The sequence below is a fragment of the Notothenia rossii genome (genome assembly GCF_949606895.1).
Source record: "Notothenia rossii genome assembly, chromosome: 9".
Lineage (NCBI taxonomy): Eukaryota > Metazoa > Chordata > Actinopteri > Perciformes > Nototheniidae > Notothenia > Notothenia rossii.
The window spans coordinates 38,436,285-38,459,225 of NC_136907.1; the positions used below are offsets into that span (position 1 = coordinate 38,436,285).

General features: G+C 44.5%; 2 protein-coding genes across 3 annotated transcripts in view; one reads left to right on the top strand and one right to left on the bottom strand.

The window, feature by feature from the left end:
- Window positions 1-22,941, top strand: part of LOC307018883 (contactin-associated protein-like 2) — a 103,138-nt gene that overhangs the window by 61,290 nt on the left and 18,907 nt on the right. For both annotated transcript variants that reach the window (XM_079649371.1, XM_079649370.1), the window contains exons 18-24: window positions 288-506; window positions 7,576-7,812; window positions 10,064-10,297; window positions 10,382-10,515; window positions 17,746-17,839; window positions 18,582-18,812; window positions 18,889-18,960. In XM_079649371.1, coding sequence (XP_079505497.1) covers window positions 288-506; window positions 7,576-7,812; window positions 10,064-10,297; window positions 10,382-10,515; window positions 17,746-17,839; window positions 18,582-18,812; window positions 18,889-18,960 — 1,221 coding nt within the window. The remainder of the gene's footprint in view (window positions 1-287; window positions 507-7,575; window positions 7,813-10,063; window positions 10,298-10,381; window positions 10,516-17,745; window positions 17,840-18,581; window positions 18,813-18,888; window positions 18,961-22,941) is intronic.
- Window positions 519-7,554, bottom strand: LOC307018885 (uncharacterized protein). Its single transcript, XM_079649373.1, has 2 exons — window positions 6,181-7,554; window positions 519-5,507 (listed from the first exon to the last, which is right to left on the bottom strand). Exon 2 carries the CDS (start codon window positions 4,938-4,940, stop codon window positions 2,286-2,288), a length of 2,655 nt encoding a protein of 884 aa, XP_079505499.1. The 5' UTR covers window positions 4,941-5,507; window positions 6,181-7,554; the 3' UTR covers window positions 519-2,285.

Consider the following 22,941-nt stretch of genomic DNA (forward strand, 5'->3'; position numbering starts at 1 on the left):
AGGAGCATAAAGACTAGAGACTAGAAACAAAGGGATAAAGACTAGAAACAGGGTAATAAAGATTATAGACTAGAAACAGGAGCATAAATACTAGAGACTAGAAACAAGGGCATAAAGACTAGAAACAGGAGCATAAATACTAGAGACTAGAAACAAGGGGATAAAGACTTGAAACAGGGGCATACATTTTTCTTAATGTATTTTGGTTTGAGTGATTTCACACCAAGACATTAGTTTGAGTTGATCTTCCACATGTGGCAGTGCTGATCTGAGTGTGGTGCTCTTAGGGGGCTCGGTGGTCTCCTTCTCTTTTTATGTAGGCGGTGAGCGGGTGGAGCTCAGCGTCCGCTCGCCGCTGCCTCTGAACGATGACCAGTGGCATCACTTGGAGGCAGAGAAGAACATCAAGGAGGTCCTGCTGCAGCTTGATGGACAGTACAGAGAGGTCAAACCCATGCCCCCCCATGGACACACAAAACTGGAGTTCTACAGTGAGCTTTATGTTGGTAAGACACACATCTAGCACTGTACTGTCCACAGCTGAGAAATGTCTTTGGAGTGTATCAACAGAGATTGCGGTTAGTTTATTTATAGAGCAAATTTCAGACACAAAGGCAAATCAAAGTGCTTTACATGACCATTAACACACAAGAAAAATGTGAGATGTGACTAAATGTTCCAAACCTCATCATGGAGTCCCACTGGGATTCTGGCAGAATGATTCTAATGCTGCGTTCACACCGGACGCGATGCAATGTTTGGGGGCGGCGTGATTACATGTACAGTCAATGCAGAGACGCGGACAGACTCAAATTCGCTCCGACGGCAAGCATGAAGCGATGGACGCGAATTCCGCGGCGTGATTTAAGGGGGCCGCGACAAACGCTCGAGTTCAAGCGAGCGGCATATTCGCGTGACACGATCTCGCGGTAGCCAATCAGCGGTGAGGATCTCAGCCTGCCGTCACTGACGTTCAACCAGAAAACATCAGCCGTGAGCTGTTAGCAGTTAGCACACAGAGCTCATAGCTCCTCATATCTGTTCAGAAACTGGACAAAAGTTAAACAAGTACAAACCACAGACTGTCTGTGTCATGGTGAATACAGTCGCTGCTTTATTTATGTCTGTAGGCCATTGTTGTGAGTGTGGACGGAGCAGATACAACATTAGCTTAGCCTGATCGATCCGATCTCCATTCAGAAAACAAGCATTACAGGTTTTTCGCCTGCCGTCTTGTCTGCAGACTTGTCAAGCATTAACTCATGGTTTTTACTATCAGTATGTTGTTACTTCGGCATCATTTAGAAATGTTTATTAATAATAATAATAATAACTTTTATTTATATAGCGCTTTTCAATAACCCAAAGTCGCTTACAAAAAAAATTAAAAGTACAGAAAGGGGGTGAACAGGCAGAAGACAACATATTGGACAAGAAAATTGAACATGAACATTACATGAACAGGCAAAGGACAACACAGGGGGGGAGCAAGCATAGGACAACGAGCAAAAGACAACATAATGGAAAAGAGGAAAGAAAAAGTTGATGAATGTATGAATAAGAGATGCAGCGTGGGGTGAATAAGAGATACAGCGTGGGGTGTGAGTGAAGTCAGTGGGTTGGGGGGTAGGGTAAGTTGAAGGCTTGGGAGAAGAGGTATGTTTTCAGCTGGGTTTTGAAGGTAGACAGTGTGGGAGAGTGGCGGACAGATTGGGGGAGGGAGTTCCAGAGGCGGGGTGCTGATCTGGAGAATGCTCTGTTGCCAAATGTTTTGAGTCTTGATGGTGGTACTGTGAGGGAGAGAGTGGAGGAGGATCGGAGGGCTCGGGGGGGGTTGTAGGGGATGAGGAGGTCAGAGAGGTAGGGGGGGGCTAGGTGGTGAAGGGCTTTATAGGTGAGGAGGAGTGTTTTGAAGATGATGCGTTGTTTGATGGGGAGCCAGTGAAGAGAGCGGAGAACGGGAGTGATGTGTTCACGGGTCCGGGTGTGGGTGAGGAGGCGGGCAGCAGAGTTTTGTACCATTTGGAGTCTATGGAGGGAATGGGAGGAGATGCCAGTGAGGAGGGCGTTGCAATAGTCGAGGCGGGAGGTGATGAAGGCATGGATGAGGGATTCAGCAGCACGGGGGGGAGGTAGTGTTTGATTTTGGCAATGCGGCGGAGGTGGAAGTAGGAGATCTTGATGATGGAGCTGACATGGGGGTCAAAGGAGAGGGTGGGGTCCAGGATAACGCCAAGATTGCGTGCCAGGGGGGAGGGGGTGATGGTCGAATTCTCAATGGTGAGTTAAATGGGTCCTGTTTTATTGAGGGTTGATCTGGTGCCTATGATGAGTAGCTCTGTTTTATCACTGTTGAGTTTAAGGAAATTGTGAGTCAGCCATGTTTTTATTGAAGAGATGCAGGTTTCGATATGGGTGAGGGGAGGGTTGTGAGGGGATTTGGTGGTGATGTAGATCTGGGTGTCATCGGCGTAACAGTGGAAATCAAGGTTGAGGTTGCGAATAATGTGACCAAGGGGGAAAAGATAGCAGATGAAGAGGAGGGGGCCGAGGACTGAGCCCTGGGGGACCCCCTGTGTGACTGGGGAGAGGGTGGATGTGTGGCCAGAGAGGGAGATGAATTGTTGCCTGTCGGTGAGGTAGGAGGTGAGCCAGTCGAGAGCGGAGCCCTCAACACCCTGTTGGCGCAGCCTTTGTAGGAGGATTGAGTGATTCACAGTGTCAAAGGCTGCGCTGAGGTCTAGTAGTAGCAGGATGTTGAGGGCACCGGAGTCTGCAGAGGAGAGGAGATCGTTGATTACTTTGACCAGGGCTGTTTCAGTGCTGTGGAGTGGGCGAAAACCAGACTGGAGGGGTTCATAGAGGTTGTTGGACTGGAGGTGGGTGTGGAGCTGGGTGGCGACAATACGCTCCAGTGTTTTGGAGAGGAATGGCAGGTTGGAGATGGGGCGGTAGTTGGAGAGGTTGGCTGGGTCAAGGGTGGGCTTTTTGAGGATGGGGGTGATGGAGGCCAGTTTGTAGATGGAGGGAACAAGACCAAGGGATAGAGATTGGTTGAAGAGGGTGGTGAGGTGGGGGATGAGGACAGGGAGGCAGGCCTTAGTTAGGGTCGTAGGGAGGGGGTCAAGAAAGCAGGTGGTTGTTTTGGATGAGGTGATGATGGCTAGGATGTGGGAGGAGTCAACAGGAGAGAAGGCAGTGAGGGGAGGGAAGGGCGGGTGGACTGGGAGAGGAGGGGGGGCGTGGGGGTTGGAGGAGATAGTGGTCATGGCAGTTAGGGAGCTGTTGATTTGTGAAACTTTGTTGTTGAAGGCGAGGAGGAAGGAGTTGCATAGGTCAGGGGAGGAGGGTGGATTGATGTCAGGTGGCTGGAGCAATTTATTGATGGTGGAAAACAGGATGCGGGGGTTCCGGTTGGTGCTGTCGATGAGGGTGGAGAAGTGGGCAGATTTGGCGGCTTGGAGAGCATCACGGTAGGAGGAGATGTGAACTTTATAGGCTTCGGCGTGGACGGTGAGGTGGGTTCGTTTGAACAATCTTTCAAGTTGACGGCCGGTCTGTTTCATGGTACGGAGTTCCGGGGTGTACCAGGGGGCGGGGTTGGTGAATGAAACAGAGGAGGTTTTCCAGGGGGCCAGAGAGTCGAGGGAGTCAGAGAGAATTGAGTTGAGTGTGGTGGCATAGTCGTCAGGGGAAGAGGGGGCAGAGTCGGGCGGGAAGGCAGAGGATATGAGCTGGGAGAGCGTGAGGGGGTTGACTGCCTTGATGTTGCGGTAGGAGATGGTGCGTTTTTTGGGGTTGTGGGGGGAGGGTAGAGGGGCGGAGAAGAGGATGCAGAGATGATCAGAGAGTGGGAAGGGGAGGGGCTGGGGGTTAGATAATGGTAGAAAGGAGGAGCAGACTAAGTCCAGAATGTGGCCTTTGGTATGGGTGGGGAAGTCAATGTGTTGGGTGAGGTGGAAGCAGTCAAGGAGGGAGAGGAAGTCAGATGTCAGGGGGGCATTGGGCTGATCCATGTGGATGTTGAAGTCGCCGGTAAGTAGGAGGTGGGAAGATAGAGAGGATGCAATGGTGAGTAGTTCAGACAGTTCAGAGAGGAAAGAGGGGTGTGGCTTCGGGGGACGGTAGATTAGAACAGTAGTGATAGAGTTGGGGAGGGAGAAAGCAAGGTGTTCAAAGGATGAGATAGGTGGGAGGTTGAGGTTCAGTTCAGTGATGTGTAGGGATTGTTTGTGGAGAACAGCGAGACCACCCCCGCGCCCGGAGAGGCGGGGTCTGGCAGTGAAACTGTAGTTGGAGGGAGTGGCTTGGTTGAGAGCGTAGAAGTCCAGGGGCTGTTGCCATGTTTCACAGAGGAGAAGCAGATCAATGTTATTGTCCAGTAGCAGTTCGTGTATAACAGGTGATTTGTTGGAGAGGGAGCGGCAGTTCAGGAGTGCGAGGGAGATGGATGGTGGAGCAGGGGAGGGGGTACAAAGGTTGTTGAGGTTGGCAGTGCGGTGGATGGGGATGGCGGGGGGGTGGGGGATAGTCCAGAGTGAGGGGATGGGTGAACCGTCAGGGAGGTGTCGGTTGCGGGGGAGGCCAGCGCCCCGGTGGATGTAGCGGCGTCGGCGGAGGATCCCAGCGGCGCTAGCTGCGGTGGCAGTAGCAGCAGGGAGACGATGGTTGTTGTTGAGGCTGTGGAGGTCAGCAGCAGTGTAGATGAGAGGGCGAGAGGTTGGTGGTGTAGTAGGCTGAAGCAGCGGGAGAGATAGTCCAAGCAGCAGATGAAAGGTAGCAGCAGATGAGAGTAGCCAAGGTAGTGTATTTGCAGTGGTTATTAACTGATTGGCTAGGAGTTGGTAGGCAGTGAGATATGTGAAAGCAGCAGTGGACCAGGTGTTGGAGTGAGTGATGCGTGTGGTGTTGGTTACCCCAGACCGTCCCTGCGGCACCATGTCTGGACCTAGCTACCCAACAGTAGACGAGCTGGTGGGGAGTGGAGGCTCCCCGCAAGAACGCCGGCTGGGCAGCCAGACAGAGTGAGTGTTGTTGTTGTTGATGTACGGCGCACAACAGGTCGGTCCAGGTTGGCACAATCACCATCACAAAACACACAGCGTACTCACCCGAGTCCAGAGCAGCGATCAACACACCCAGAGCCAGGAAAAACAATCCAGTGGTGTAATCAGGTAGTCCAATTGTGACGGGAGCCAGCTGTTAGCTTCGGTGGCTAACGTAGCATACAGACCGGGTAGTCAAGGTGACGGAGTGGAGCCAGCTGTTAGCTTTGATGGCTAACGTAGCATACAGTCCAGTAGTGAGGGAGCCTATGAATGGAAACGGAGCTGGAGAGATGCACAACGGAGTGAAGAGCAGCCTTGGATCGGCGAAAACCAGCATAGAGACCCGTAGACAAAACAAACAAACATCCAGAAACAGTCCGGGGGTAGAAGCGGCAGTCAACAGACAAGACGCCAGCGTTGCTCTAGCACCGGAGGGACAGACGTGACGTGACACGACAGCTGTGATGCTGATACAATTAAATCACGGTGAAATATGTTCATTTTGTTGTAGTTGTAGCTCCCGAGCCAGCGTGTCTTGTTTGAATGACGCGAGTAAACACAGCTGGCAGCCGCTGTGAAACTTGAGCGTTTAGAGAAGGGATCACCAACTACATTTGTCCAAGGGCCAAAATGTATCCAATAGACACTATCGCGGGCCAGCGATTTTTATATATATAGGGGGCGGTGCTAGTGGAGCACGCTCAGGTACTGCGGACCGCATAAAGCTTAGCAGACCCTTCACGCTAACGAAGGATCACTTCTAGGCAGGGTTGGGAGGGTTACTTTGTAAATGTAATCAGTTACTGAATACTGAATACATGCTCTGAAAGTAATCAGAATACAGTTACAGTTACTTGTCTTAAAAAAGTATTCAGATTACTTTTAGAATACTTTTGGAATACTTTCTTTTTCTATAACAGATGGGTATGTTTTGGTGAACAGGAGACACGTATTTTACTGTTTTAATGGCTTATCAAGAACTCAAACACAACATCTTGGTGTCATTCTGGACAGCTCTCTTGTCACGGTTTGTGAAACAAGCAGGACCCAAATGCAGATATAAACTGAAACTTCCTTTATTTCAAGGCTATGATATATATATATATGGACAATGACAAAACAGAACACTCACCGCAGAACTAGTCAGGGAACAAGACGAACCGACCAAGACAGACAGAAAACCCAGAACTTAAATACACACAAGACCAATCACACAACAAGACACAGGTGAGGAGGGAGGAGAAAACACAGGGGCCCAGGTGAACATAATCAGACAATTAGACACACCAGGGAAACTAATGACAAGAGGAAAACACAGGGAAAAGGACCAGACAATAACCCAAAGGAAAACATGACATGGAAAACAGCAAAAACACCCAAACCTACAAAACTATAAACGTGACATAACATGAGAATCGTGATATCTCTCATCTGCACCCCACATAAAAAACATCACCCGGACTGCATTCTTTGTACTGTCTTAAAACCTTTCCTTGGAATATGTTATGAATTGTAAGGTGTCCTTGGGTGCTTTGAAAGGCTCCCCTAAATAGAATGAATTATCATTATTATTTATTATTTATTATCTGAAACTATGTAATAACTTTTAAAACTTGTTCCAGTCACTTGCCCCATACATTCAGTAGCAGCAGGCCATTCACTTTGATTTGATCCCGTTATGAAATGTCATCATTTCGACAATAAATAAATGCTACATAAACGTCATCTTGCACATTTTATCTAACCATCTCCGTTTCTAAGTTACTTTAAGGCAGGGAAGGTTTCGCAGAACGCAGTCTACTGTCCCGCTGCTGCTGCCTCTCTGTTGGACTCCGGTACTGCACCTTACTCACGAGACGTAAAAAAAGAAATGGGTGGGGGGCCGAACGCAGTAACCACTCCAATGCCACAGTCACCCCCGTCGTGCGGGCCGGATGAGAATGTCTGGCGGGCCGGATGTGGCCCGCGGGCCGCCAGTTGGTGGTCACTGCGATGCGATTGGAGCGATTAGAGCGAAGCGAATATTCGCATCGCGTCCGGTGTGAATGCAGTATAAGGATCCCTGTGACGTTTGTCATGATGAACAAACTGTTTGCCAGTTAATGAAAGCTATAGTGTGTCTTTATAACTATAATTATTTTGTCAAATTTGCTATATTGATGGAAAACAACTTATTCTAAAGAAATACGTAAAAAGTGTCTGCGCTCTATACCTGCATTTTTACAATTCACAGTTTCAGAAATCAGAAACAGGTTTATTCCCAGTTAGGAGGAATTTACCTCGGTGTGTATGGTGCACACATAAACACAGCCAAAGAAGATAAATTGTTACAAAAGGACCAAACTTTTTTTATTTCTTTTAAAAAAAATAGCGTTGTGTGCAATGTACACAATTCGGAGGGTTGTGCAGGCTTGACAGTATTACAATGAACAATATATTGTTTGCATGAATGTAATGCATGCATTCTAATGAGCCAGCGGCGGTGCAGCTTGAATGAAGAAACTTGTGACTAATGTGATATTTCCAGGGGCATCCAGTGGTCAGAGAGGCTTTCTGGGCTGCATGCGGGCTCTGAAGATAAATGGTCTGACTTTTGACCTGGAAGAGAGGGCACAGGTATCTCCAGGGGTGAATCCAGGCTGCCAGGGCCATTGCAGCAGCTTCGGGATGCACTGCGGGAACGGAGGGAAGTGTGTTGAGCAGTACAACGGATACTTGTGTGACTGCTCCCTCACTGCGTACGATGGACCCTTCTGCTCTGATGGTATGTTCTCCAACATGCTGCATCCCTTTAGATCAGTGGTTCCCAACCAGGGGGGCGCCAAAGATCGCAGGGGGGGGCCAGGCCTCAGATGATTTGAGGCCAAATATGATATTTAGACTTTCTTTTTTTTCTTCTTTTTTCTTTACATATAATTGTAACGCAATACATGATTGTCACTAAAAGCCTTGTCTCTACATTACAATCAAATATACTAAATAATTGATTCATTAATTTGAATAACAATTCAAGTTAGTAGCTAATAAAGGCATAAAAAGACAGAAATGTATAATTCTTTCTTTAACCTGTTAAGCCCGAGAGACCCCGATACCGGGGCCCTCCCGCAACATCTTGCAGGAAACCGTGTCTGAGTGCATCTTAACATTTAATAAACTATGAATGTTTTATATCCATGTAACGGGAAGAAACTCATCTCACTGATCTTTTTTTTTTTTTAAAACCCCTGCTAACGCTGAGCCTCTGAATTAGCAACGAGCGAAAAATGCTAACAGATTACTGCACCGAAGCTCACTCATAAAACCTTATTATTTATCCTTTCTGCACATCCAACACATTGATTCACATAGTGAGATGACACAGAATCGATGGGTACATACATTATCACTATATGATAAGAACTTGCAACTTTATAAACAAAAACAGGCATCAAAACGTGGCGCTAGGTAGCTAAAAACGCTAACATGGCTTACCTGTGTCGTTGTCTGGTCAAAAGTGTTTTTCAATGGCATTAAAACGATAAAAACGCTGCTGAAGTTAATCCATAGGTTAATCCAATGTGTCTGTGTCCCTTTGAATTGATTTCTGATAATCCATAAGCAATAAACCTGCTTTTCCGTTTCCAGAGGTCAGAGCGAGAGATAGGTTCACTCTGATGCAATGTGTGTCCATGTGGGTGTGTGGGGAAATTCCCCTTCGATTCTATTGGTTCTAACGGTCAGAAAGAGATGTCAATCACCAAAATCGACCAATGTGTTCCAGAGAAACGGTAAAACCCCCATTTCCACCCAAATCACCTCAGAGGTGGAGTTATTTTTTGCTAAACCTCTCTAAAAAGGTCTAATGTCACTTGTTTTGTATCAATCTTGATACAGGGTACTTATTATATGTTGTACTCTGGATTCCTAAAGCTTTTAGTCTACCTTACCATCATCCAAGGGTAGTTTTCACTGTAAATAAAAAATAATCTTGGGACGGAGACTACAATTTACAGTTTTTTACTATGTTCAATCTGAATTTTCTTTAAAATAAAAAACATCTATATTGATTCTGACTTTTCTACATCCAACTCACAGGTTTATCATTACTTTGAGAAAAAAGATTATTAATTTTCCCCTTTTAGAAGGGAAGATATGGTCATTTGTTCTGGGAATGTCATTTTCGAGCCTGAGACCTGAAAAACAGGCTCAGGGCTTAACAGGTTAATAGAAATGTTTCTTCTGCCCGTAAAGTGTCCAAACCGGGCTTTTCTGGATAAGCACATTTTTAAAACATAGTCATTGTCCATGCCGGTTTCGGTTGGATTATTTGTCACAGTTTCTTCGATCAGCTCGGTCTCCTCCATTTTGTAGATTATTTACGACTTTTGAATCCATATAAACACATCGGCAAAATCTGGCTTACTTTGAGCATGTGTTTTAAACAGTTGAATGCGTTTGTGAGCGCAACTTCCAACAGGAGTCATTTGGGGGGGCTCTTGGGACAAAAGGTTGGGAACCCCTGCTTTAGATGATGTTATTCATTAGATAGATCAGATCATCTGATAGTCATTTACACTGGGGATGGAAGGCAAATGTCCCCACCACAAAAAGGCTGGTTTTGTCCCCATTACCTTTTTTAAAGTTTACTTTTTTTAATAAATGTTTATCAAAAAGTACAATGAGATACATCAATTCCAATTTTATTATAATAATAATATATATAATTGGTGTGGGTAGTCTTAAAAAAAACCTGTCTAGATTACTTATAACTTATACTTATAACTTTTATAAAATTACCAAAATCATGCATGTATCAATCAGTGGCTTTAAACATTTCCTGACATACTTTCGTCTTTTGTTTCAATCTTGATAAATACAGTATCTACTCTGACCTGAAACTGATCCCCCACTTACATTGTCTTAACGTGTACATGTTGAAGATGACTTAGAGATCCTTAGACCACTCACTCTGTCCCTATCACTTTTCAACTCCAAGTGACACCCTTGGGAGCAACAATCCTTCTTGTGTTTGTTAGATGTAGGCGGATACTTTGAGACGGGGACCCTGGTGCGTTATGACTTCCTGCTGGAGGCGGCAGCAAACGTGTTGCAGGAGGGGAAGAGCCTCTCAGAACTTGGTGTTCGTGGTGATGCCAATCTGACCCAGGAGGAGCTTGTGTTCAGCTTCAGCACCTCTAGCACCCCCAGCATCCTCGTCTACGTCAGCTCCAGGACTCAGGACTACCTAGCAGTGGTGCTCCGACACAACGGTGGGCTCATCATTGGACCTGATCCATTTCTTACAACGATATAAAAATACATATTTATTAGCCTGTGTTTGTGTGTGTGTCCAGGCACCCTCCAGATCCGCTACAGTCTCGGGGGGCTAACAGAACCGTACACCATAGATGTTGACCATCGTAACATGGCTAATGGACAGCCTCACTCTGTCAACATTACGAGGAACCTAAGGGAGATACGGCTGCAGGTCAGTGCAACACTGCAAAATCATTTTAGGTAACAGTTCCACTGAGACATTAGCCGATTTAGTTTTATTCTGGAGAAGTACATGTTTAAATAGTTCCTTTGATACTTTACTGTAGTGTGTATCTATAGCTTTTTTGTGCATGTTAATGGTCTGCAAAGTCTAAAATCCCTGTGTTCCCTCCAGAGGGAGTATCTCTCCCACACACACACACACACCCCCCTGCCTGAAACGCCTCCATTGGACTCCTTTGTTTACTTCAGGAACATAGTGATATCGCTATGTCACACTCATGCTCCTATTGGCTAGCGCTCCAACAGATTGTAGGCAGCAGCTAAACAATCAGAGCAGAATGGGCTCTGATTTCAGACAGAGGGTGAAAAGAGGTGCTGCAGCACAGGCAGTATGAGAAAAATAAAGAGCTTTTTGAACATTAAAGGATGGAGACACGTCCCAGTAGAGACACTACATACTGATATACACCTGGAAATGAACACAACATCTCCTCTTTACAGATGTAGCACTGAATTTCGGACTCCAGCTTACAGCTTCCTGCCTACGGCCTGCCAAAGACCAGTATAGAGGAATGTTAAGCCCTCCCACTATTTTCCAAGAGGGCGTTGCCAGATTTTCAATTTCAGGTTTTAACCAGGAGATGGCGCTTCATTCACAAATACAGAAAGACAAGTTTCATGGACTTTCAGTTGTGTTTTGAAGAGCATTTGAACACATCAATATTTTAGATCAACTAAAGTATATCTAATCTTGTAATTCAATAATATATAGTCTTTATATATTAAATAATCATAATTATAATGTAAATGTTTACATTACACTTCTTTATTTGTTATGCTCATACTTTAACCTTTACAATCGTTTGCTTTAATATGCAATATATTTTTGTGTTTGCTTCCTCCTGCTCCCTTTCAGACACATACTGTATGATTTATTATTATTATTAATATGAAGATATTATTAAGATAAGATAAGATGTTACTTTATTGATTGAACATTTTAGTTTAGAATGTGCTGTCCCACGGTAATTCAGAAGGCTCACAGGTCACATTCCGACCATTATTTAAAACAATAGGTGCTTTCACACCTTCTACAGTTTGATTTGTATAGAAGGAGCTCTGTCAGTTTTCGAATTACCCATTTGCTTTCGGGGAGCCCTATTTTTCAGAGCACATCCTGCTACTAAATATGTCACACGCACGCTCTGTTGACTGGCGCAGCAGCGCGGATGCGATCAATTGCTATAAAAACACTCTTCTACTAATACAGACGGTGTCACTATGCCGGCGGATGTGGCCGTTGTTGAAGCCTCTTCAGGCTCCGCATCGGCAGGCCTCTCCCTCGGTGTGGAGCTGTCAAACTCGACCCTAACGCCGCTTACAGCCGGCCAACTAAAAGTTGTTTTCCGTTCACGTTGTCATTTTTAGACTCCTTCGCTTCTTTGCTTGTGAATCCAAAAGCTGTAACGCTTGGCTGTTTTCGTTTTGCCATATATTTTTATTACACAGCCAGAGTTAAAAAAAATATCAATATGAACATTTCAAATACCGCGCCGGCATCACCGCCATAATCATAGCAACGTAAGTAAGAATGCAGCGCCGCCACATACAGATGGCAACACACAGACATATTCACAAATATAAAACAAATATTCAGAAACTGTAATGAACAATAACTATTATTTATTTCAAGAACTGTTATTTACAGAAACTCAACATTTCTAATCTGTGTGACACAAATATGCACGATTGTTTTGGGCTCCCCCTATTTATCTCAAAGTCAGCCTTCAGGGGAGCTCCCTCCCTCTTCGGGGGAGCCAAGCTCCTCCTAGCTCCCCCCCATTTCGAACAGTGTCTGTGGCTGAATGGCCAGCGATTAGGTGCGGCGCATTTGTCATAGGTGATCAGAGCTAACTGCCTGCCGTTAGATTTCATTTAAAAAACAGATCTGATTTTAAGACTATTTCTGCACTCATAAAGAATGATAAGAATAAGAATAATGCGTATTGAACTGGTTTCATTAATTAGTGAGTTTATTTAATACTAGAACCGCCAATCGGGTCAATTTGTGTGATGTGTGTTGTGTGTGTGCAATGTAACTTTTTTTCAATAAAATATTAAAGTCTCCCAGTCCCTGACTTTTCCTGAAAGTGTGTTATGTAGCACCCTATGTTGTTAAAAATTGCATTCTAATAGCGGGATTTGACAGGTTTAGGTAGGCCTATACAAAAACCTCTGGCGGTTCTAGTATTAAGGTAATTAGGTACAGTAGAAGCCCTTTTTTATCAGTAACGAATTTAGCAGTTGAACATAAAAGTCAACTAACTGAGGGTCACTTGCAATGACAGTGTTGTGTCTAACTGTAAGCTTGTCACTCAGAGTAACCTACCGTTAATTTAGCTGCTGGAGAAGAAAGATCAAGGGGGGAGGGGGGGAGAGAGCTGTGGTTGATTGGCCATTAGTTGTGTAAATACACAGCTGAGAGCTGCCGTTTCATTCAGACTGTTTAAAAAACTGTAACAACTGACTATTTTTCTTAGCGGATGCATGTCAATTTAAATCAATACATACAACTATTTTTTAAATCAATAAAAACATTTTCTAAATCCATAAAAGCATTTCAATTAATATTGGGAGTCATGTCGTTACTTTGTTGAGAATGTGGCCATGTAATAAGCGGGATAATTTGCAGCGACTTGTTCTTTATGGGGAAAATAACACCCTTCATCCAGATGAGGATCCCTCCGCTACACTTTGGGATCCTGATCGACCGACGAAACTCCATTAAAATATACATATTTTTGTTGAATTACTGAGTTTAGGCACGTTAATAACGTTTTAATGAAGTTGAATACAGTATATGCATATGTGTCAGTGATTTCATGTCAATTCGGCGAACATAAACATAAATGATCGTGGTGAAGATGATGATTAAATTAGGATTAAAAATCGAGAGCCGGGCTGCATTTCCTCCCGTTTGTTTTTTTCGAACAACAAAATGATTTTGTTAAATAACAACATGGTGATGTTTTGTAAATGATTACATGTCTCTTATTTAGCACAGTAGTATCATATCCGTGACATATGGATCTTAACAAAGTTCCGCTGTACATCCGGCATACTGTATCTCACTTTATTTCACATGAGCTCCAGTGTGGAACCCCACTGCACCCCCTGGTGGATCAATGATCCATTGCAGCTGGCTTCATTATAATTACATTTATCTATCACGGGGGCGGTCTCAAGTCAAGCTGGAGGTTTTCCCTTGAGCGAGGGCAGATCACGTACCAATCACGGCCCTCGCGTTTCAAACTGTCTGAAATGAATCGCTACATCTGTAAATTGATTTTAATCTCTTGTAAATATATCAAGCTATTTAAATGACTGATCTGAAAAGCAGAAGCAAGGGAAACAGCTAGCCTGCTTCCAAACATCACCTATTACATGACAGCAATACATGTACTGGGACTCCCAGTAGCTTCTACTGAAGCCTTCCGAGTAAATCACCAGAACGCCGACACCTCCTCATCTCCACCGCTCCCATGTTTTCTTTTGTGTTGCCATAAGTTAGTCTCTCTGCGTTTGTGCGCTGGGTGAATGCTAATGCTAATAATGCTAATGCGAGGATAATAAAATGGCGGCTCTACAAAACATTTCAGAGTTTTACGGGGCGTGGTTTGCAATTCGCCCAGCCAATCAGAACTGGGGCACTTTTTTTCCCCCAGGAAGCAGGCACTAAAAATTGGGGTAAAAGTTCCCGGCACTAAGTACTATTTTTGGTGTGAACGCGACATAAGGGGTAATAACGGAACTAAATGGGAAAAGTACTCCGGTGTGAACACGCCTAAGGTATTAAAATAATAAATTAAGGCAGTAAGGTCTCTGCTCTAAGCTAAAATTATAAATAATTGTATTTATATCTTTTTTTTTATATTAAGATTGTTATTACATTTTTCACATTTTATACATAAATGCAGAACAAACATATACAGGCAGCAGCCGCCCCCCGCCCCTGGCACCCCAATTATTAGTGCGAATGCTGTTTACCTTTTCAAAATATTTTATACTTTTTGAAATATTCAGCTTTTTAAACTCTTTTTTTATCATGGAACTCAAGGGGAGGAACCTTCAAATCCTCTTTTAGCTACACTGTTTGCAAAATTCTTCTCCTTCCACATACTTTCAGCTAGAGATTTCATTCCAACTTTAAAATGATCACAAGACATTCAGCTATTAAAATCTTTTTCAGATTTTTGATATCTTTTACACTTTATGAGATATTTAACTTAGTTTGGAGCTTGTTAAAGATGCCTTCTTCAGATTTTAACATGAGTGTGTATTGCGCAGCTCGTTAAGGCTTAGAGTGCTTGATGTTACAGCTAGAGTGGAGGAGAGCTTGAAATACGCCTTACATTTTTTTTCAAACTGCCATAATTCCAAAACCCTACACTCCTTGGACATAATTTGATGCTTGAATTGTAGGAAAACCCCTCTTACGTTGAAAAATAATAAAAAATTAAGCAAAACAATTAAACAAAATGCCTCTTGAGGGCATGAAGGGACAAAAATGTTCAACACGTCCCCATGAAAGGGGACCTATCATGCAAAATGCACTTTTTGATGTATTTTATACATAAATATGTGTCCCCGGTGTGTCGGGGAACTCACGCAGCGTCATAAATAAAACCCTCTGTCTTTTCCTCCGTACCCAATTCTCTAAAAACGGGGCTACAACGGAGCTGATCCAGATTTGCGTCCAATATGACGTAATATCGGAAATGTAGGCTGGCTTTACACCCACGGCCCTATCAGAAACGTTGCTATCAGAAACAATGCCCGACTGTTTTGGAGGTAATATGGTCTGTGTTTACATTAGCATCGCTAACACTCAGAGCTAACCTGTACTGCAAAGAGCATGTGTGTGAAGAAGCAGGAAATAAAAAGGAACTCACCTTGTGGTATAACTGGCAAGAGAGAAACCCTTTGAGCTCCATACTGTTTCAGAAATAATCCCGCATGAGCTCAGCCCCCTCCTTTTTTTAATGATTTTTTTTTTTTGTAAAGCTTTATACCCCAAATCAGCACTTTTGAAACAGGAAGTGAAACGGAGGGATATGAGGCATGGCTAGAATGGGTGATCTGTTTGGTATTTTGAGCAAAACACTTCATAGACGTGTTTTTTATATATTTGTATATATCTGAGACCTATGCTATTGCCTAAAAATAGCATGATAGGTGACCTTTAAGGCCCATTGTAAATTCAGCCTGATCTTTCCTCAGAGCAGCAGCTGCACACCTTTTAGTAAATCTGCCAAAAATGCCACATTATTGACCCGGAAGTAACTAAATAGTGTCAGTGCAGTGTCATTACATAGTTTGTTTATAATTGCACATTTTTTTCAGTTACAACGGATTTAGTTTTTTAACCCTTTCATGCATTGTGGTCACTACAGACACTGCTAATTGAATGCTGTTTTCTTAATTTGCATCGGGTTTCGGATGGTATAGTTGCATATCAGGCACCACAGTGGATTTTATTATAATATTTGTGTATTGTATTTGATAGTTTTTGCATAATATATCATTTTGTTCATTGGTTTGTTAAACATATATTACTTAAAAATCTGTTTTACATTTTTTTCTCATGCATAAAGATGAAAATATCCTTAGTTTGTTGTAATTCGTGCATGAAGGAGTTAATTACATCACATTGCATTGAGCTGAGTTAATAAATCACACACTGATGGAACATCACTATATCATTATTTATATAGGCCTTTTCTATCAAAAATGTTCGGGGTCGGTCAGGGGGTACTTGGCTGAGAAAATGTTTCAAAGTGGGTACATTACTGAAAAGACTTTGAGAAGCACTGCCTTACCCCTCGATTCCACCAGGTCCGTCTGCGTTGCATTACGGCTGCGCCGCGGTTTTTCAGAAGCGGAGCGTCTTGCCTGCCAGCTACTTTGTACAGACAAAGTTAATAATAATAATATTCCAGTTATAAACGACATGAATCAAAGATGTGTTGCTGTATTTTAGTGGTAAAAAAATGCATTCATCATCATAATTGTTCTATATATATAATTTACACAGTGCCTGTAAACCGGAGGAGAACGCTGGCATTTCTCCTCCTACTTGAAAGACAACGGAGGGATAGGGTCTGCAAAATTAGTTTGTGTGTATATATATATGCTATATATCCTCTGAACGTTCCACTTCCTGCCTGCCCGACATTACCTTACGGCTGCTTCGCGTCGAAAAATAGACTTTGAGCGGAGCCCAGCGGCGAGACGCTTCTGGGACGCTTCTGAGCGGTAACGCGGCGCGTCTGGTGGAATAGCACCCATTGACTAGAGTGGCCGCGATCCTGGCGGACGCCGCGGCACAGCCGTAACGCAGCCGTAACGCAGCCGTAACGCAGCCGTAACGCAGCCGTAACGCAGCCGTAACACGGCCGTAACGTGCCGCAGACTGACCCGGTGGAGTATAGGGGTAACGCGGCCGTAACGCGGCCGTAACGCGGCCGTAACGCGACCGTAACGCGACGCAGACGGACCCGGTGGAATCTAAGGATTAGAGGCCTCCCAGACTGTCCCTACTTTATCTGTTGACCCGATGTTCACCAGGAAGAAACTCTCAAGATCCTCTGCCATTAAACTATTAAAATCTGTGTCCTGAAGCAAGGAAACATTCATCCTCCATCTGCTTTTCTTAACCCCATCTGGCTCCATTACTAAGCATGATCAGTCAATGCTAGGTCCTATCGAGCAGTCTGAAATGCTCTCCACCTAATCTTTGCTGATCAGAAAGTAATCTATCCTTGAGTGAGATTTATGGTTGTTCGAATAGAATGTATCCTCTCCCTCTCTCTCTCTTGGGTTGACAAGCCTCCACATATCTGTCAGTCCAAGGTCCTTCCCCAAAAGCTTGATATTTATATCTTTTAACATTTCTGACATATCTTTTGACTACTTACAGTATATTAGACGCACAAACCTGTAAATGTGAACACACATACAGCAAAAACCATGGTATGAACGGAAACCACCTGAGCTATCTAGTATATCATTAATAAAACAATTACATTTCTCTGAAGTGTTTCCCATAAAAGGGGCTGCCCATGTAATAATCTACCCACGCTGGAAGATGAACAGGTGGAAGCAGCATGAAAGATAATAGTAGGACTTACTGTTCTTTTCTTTCATCCATGTTCTCCAGCTGGACCACTACCCAGTGTCCACACACTTCCTGCCCGAGGCCTCCGACACCAACTTCAACCTGCTCAAGAGTATCTTTCTTGGAAAAGTATTTGGTCAGTGTGAAGATGAGAAAATCTGAGTGTGGATCCTGTTCAGACAGCAGTGAAATCTACTGGGGTTATGCATTAGGAGTTTCAGCATCTTGAAGCAAGATCAACGATAAGCTTCAAAATGATCATTTGTAAATCAATTACTCACCCTTGAATTCTTGAATATGAATATGAGAATATGCTTATTTTGAGTGTTGATTCATTTAATTAAATAAAGGTTTGACAAAAGCGAACATATGTCCAAATATCTGTTCACACACGTAACTCGTGCTGTAAACTTCATTCAAACTCATATTTCCCAAACACATATAGTTTTAGAAGAACAAAGCTCTCAGTGATAAATGAGAAAGGGGGGAGACAGAGGTGATGTCAAAAATCTTCCCAATGACGGCAACTTTCCAGGTGAGGGACACAAAATCTCCTGATGATTCCCGGGATGCTGACAGGAGAGGAGTTTAAGAGCAGTTTTAAACACGTTTGTGTTGTGTGTAAGGTAACTAACATCTGAAAGGAATGGCCACTGTTGCTTACTATAATATAATACCATTTTCCAATAAGAACTATCCTCAAATGTGCTAATTATAATGAATCAAGATTTCATACTATTATTTTTGCTGTTCGTAAATGTTGGTTTAATAGCTAAATATGACATGGATCATCTCTGCTCTTTTTAAGATGAATGAATATGTATGCATGTTCCTTATTTGAATAATATTATTTTTTGATGGTTATGACCACCATGTAGAAACTGGACAGATTGACCCCATCTTAATCGAGCGCTACAACACGCCGGGCTTTGTGGGCTGTCTGTCTCGCGTACAGCTGAACGGCGTGGCCCCGCTGAAAGCAGCCCTGCGCTTGGGCCCCGCAGCACCCGTCAGCACCCATGGCATTCTAGTCCCCTCCAACTGTGGAGCATCACCCCTCACCATCTTCCCCATGGCCTCAGCCAGTGACCCCTGGCACGTCGAAGCAGGTAGAGACACAGACAGATGATGCATGTTAACCTCAGAACCAGCCACAGTCAGATTCTAACAGATGTTCCTCCACAGCTGGAGCGGTGTTCCCCTTTAAAGAGAACAAGGCCAAGGAAGGAGTGGACCGAAACTCTGCCATCGTGGGAGGTAAATCTCATTCAACTCCTACAGACTGTGAGAGCTGCAGCTGTCTCCTCCAAACACAATGTATTTTTCTATCAACATTACACAACTTAAGATTTATCACATCTAATCTTGTCAGGAAGGAGCACAAATATTAAAGCATAAAAATCAATAAGTAAAGAAAGAAAATACCTAGAGCAAATGAAGTGGACAATCCACAGGACACATATCCAAGTCAATCAATCAAAGTTATTTTATTTAGTCCATAATCTCAAATGTTAAATTTGTCTCAGTGGACTTTACAGTTTGTACATAATCTGAATAAGACACCCTCTGTCCTTGGACCCTCACATCGGATACGGAAGCACCCCCAAAGAAACCCCCCAGGTAAAGGGGAAAATGGAAGAATCCTCAAGAAGAGCAACAGAGGAGGATCCCTCCCAGGACAGACGGACGACGTGAAACAGATGTTGTGTGTAATTTAAAAAGATTATACATTTACAACATAGGTAGTCCAAATGCTTGGAAATGAATGTGTCTATAAATAAGAAGAAGATGGATCCAGGAGGATGTCAACAATCCTGTGGGAGCCATCAGAGAAGTAGTATGGTGAGAATCGGGCAGGACCACAGAGACAGGTTCAGCCAGGACTCAGGATGCAGGACTCAGGATCCAGGACTCAGGATCCAGGACTCAGGACCAGAGACAGGTTCAGCCAGGACTCAGGATGCAGGACTCAGGATCCAGGACTCAGGTTTCAGGACTCAGGACCACAGAGACAGGTTCAGCCAGGACTCAGGATCTAGGACTCAGGATGCAAGACTCAGGATCCAGGACTCAGGATCCAGGACTCAGGACCACAGTGACAGGTTCAGCCACGACTCAGGATCCAGGACTCAGGATCTAGGGTTTGCGACCGCAGCGACAGGACCAGCCACGACTCAGGATCCCGCCGTAGATAGACACCCAAAAGAAATTTGGGGGAAGCTGAGTTATTCGGAACATGAGAGTACACGGGTACAGACAGAGAGAAGGAAGAAGTAAGATGTCCCCCGACAAACTAAGCCTATAGCAGCAAAACTAGGGGCTGAATCTAATCAGCCCTAACTATAAGCTTTATTTAAAAAGGAAGGTCTTCCGGTGACATGCAGTGAAGGCGTCTAGCTCGCAGCCAACTACCCCTCAAAATATGCATTAAGTGACTTTTTCAGAAGGATCTAACAGCTTTAAATAAAGCTTTCTCAAATATTAATATCGAAGAACATTTCGGCGTGTCATTTGTTTTTACCACACGTCTAGTCTGATCACACCGGGCCAATTGTTTGTTCAGCCTCGCGGATGCCGACCACGCGCAGCACCCTGATGGATCCTGAATCGCTTGGAAAACTCATAAGAGATATCGTTCGAGAGGAGATCACTTCTGCATTGGAGGATAAATTAAAACCAATACAGGATTCCCTATCTAAGCTCCAAGTGACAGCGGTGAACAGCGTCTGCAAAATCCAAGATCTGGAGGGATCTGCTAACGAAACAGACAGTCGCCTGACTCAATTAGAGAACGACTACTAACTTTTACAAAGTTCAAACAAAAAATGTATGCAGAAAATTGTGGTTTTTGAAGATCAAAACCGAAAATTCAATATAAGAATTTACGGACTGAAAGAGGGACTGGAACAAGGATCACCGACTGCATATGTAACTGAGCTCCTCGCAGATTTGTTTGGCCAAAACATTATTGGGCCGCTGCCCACAGTGAGCTATGCGTACCGCAACGGGCCGGTTAAAGGCAACCAGTGTATTACCGCACGGCTTAACAGTTTCGAAACGGTGTTTGAAAAAAAATAAAAACTTGTGAAACCTCAGTTACATCGATTTTGTCACTTTGTCATTTTGTGTGTTTACGTGTTCACAGAAACATGGCTCCACAACAACATCCCTGACTCCGCTATTCAGCTAGACAATCTAACAAGCTACAGAGCAGACAGGAACAAAGATAACGGGGGAAATAAGACTCGCGGCGGCGGGGTGTGTGTGTACATCAGTGACGCTTGGTGCCGAGATACTGTTGTTTTTTAGCCAACACTGCTCGCCGCTGGTGGAGTTCATGGTTCTAAAGTGCCGCTCTTTTTACCTGCCGAGGGAGTTTACAGCGATTCTTGTGGTGGCTGTTTACCTCCCGCCTAACCCCAGTTAGCGAGGGTAAAGAGGAGGCACTCGGTGAACTGTACAGAGCCATCAGTGAGCAACAGACAGCACACCCAGACGGCCTTCTCATCGTAGCTGGAGACTTCAACCACGCTAACTTAAAAACTGTGCTGCCTAAAATATATCAGCATGTTCATTTTCCCACCAGGGGAAAAAACACATTAGACCTGGTCTATACCAACATCAAAGGTTCTTACAAGGCATCCCCCCTCCCCCACATCGGCCTTTCTGATCACCTCACTGTTCTGTTGGAACCAGCTTACAGACCCAGTGTCACGGTTTGTGAAACAAGCAGGACCCAAATGCAGATATAAACTGAAAATTCCTTTATTTCAAGGCTATGATATATCTATACAATGACAAACAGAACACTCACCGCAGAACTAGTCAGGGAACCAGACGAACCGACCAAGACAGACAAAAAACCCAGAACTTAAATACACACAAGACTACACTCACACAACAAGACACAGGTGAGGAGGGAGGAGAAAACACAGGGGCCCAGGTGAAAATAATCAGACAATTAGACACACCAGGGAAACTAATGACAAGAGGAAAAACAAAGGGAAAAGGACCAGACAATAACCCAAAGGAAAACATGACATGGAAAACTGAGGTTACCTACTGTAACCCCAGCTTCTATGAGTAAATGGCGCAGCCCTCTAAGGCTATCGCTATTGGGTAATCCCCCTGCGCCCCCGTGTAGCACTGAAACACTTGTAGTCCACGCCCACCTGCAAGGTGGGCCCCACCCTCGGGCCTCCTTCCGGTATAAATAGGAAGGAGGCCCGGCAATCTGCTCCCATACCAAATAACTTTTCTTCAGCTATTCGTAGAGCCAGTGGGGCCCAGCGCTTAGAGGGCTGCGCCATTTACTCATAGAAGCTGGGGTTACAGTAGGTAACCTCAGTTCTATTTCGTATATGGCTTCGCCCTCTAAGGCTATCGCTATTGGGTTAAGGGCGAAGCATGATGTAGTCTGCGCTCCTCTGTGTAGTGGCTCCAGCCTATTCTACACAAATGCGAGGAGCCAGGAAATATCCGAACGGCAGCAGTTGTGTGGTCTAATATTCCCTGAATGGAAAACGCAGGAATTTCCTGTGTTTCGGGATGATGGGTACGTGGAAGTATGCATCCTTCAGGTGGAAGTGAACCAGTCGTCCTGGTGAAAACATTCCAGCACCTGTTTGATCGTCAGCATGTGGAATACTGACAGATCGAGGATGTCTCATTCCCCCAGTCTTTTTCGGGATTAGAAAAATAACGGGAGTGAAAACCCCTGATTTTCCTCCCTTTGAGGAACCCTGGAAATATCCTCTTTCAACAGGAGTTCCAGCAGCTCGGATTGGAGCGAAAGACATGGCTTCTGGGAGGACAGGAGTGTTTCCTGTATCCCATTGAACTGTGGGGGGGGGGGAGAGGCGAACTGCAGGACGTATCCTCTGCTGATCAGCCTGCTCATCCATCTGTCCATCAGACACACGCGCTGCCACTCTGAGAAACACTCTAAGAGCGGGCGCACATGCTCGAGATGTTCTGTGTTCGTCATGGCAACGAGCCACGCCAGGGAGTTTCACTCCGGCTCTCATCATGAGGCGTGTACACGCTCAGGGGATGAATGGAGGTGTATGCAGTGCTGTCCACACGAGGCGTTATAACAGCGCTCATGGGTTTATTAGGACCGTGTGTAGGAGGCGTATCTCGGACAGAGGAATGCCGCGAGCTCTGCAGGTTATTAACCGAGGTTAAAACCGGCAGGCTTCTGCAGCGAGCCCTGCTTTCAACTTAATCAACAGATTA

Coding starts and splice junctions, on each gene's coding strand:
- LOC307018885 (XM_079649373.1), bottom strand. CDS start 4,940: ATGGTGCCGCAGGGACGGTCTGGGGTAACCAACACCACACGCATCACT.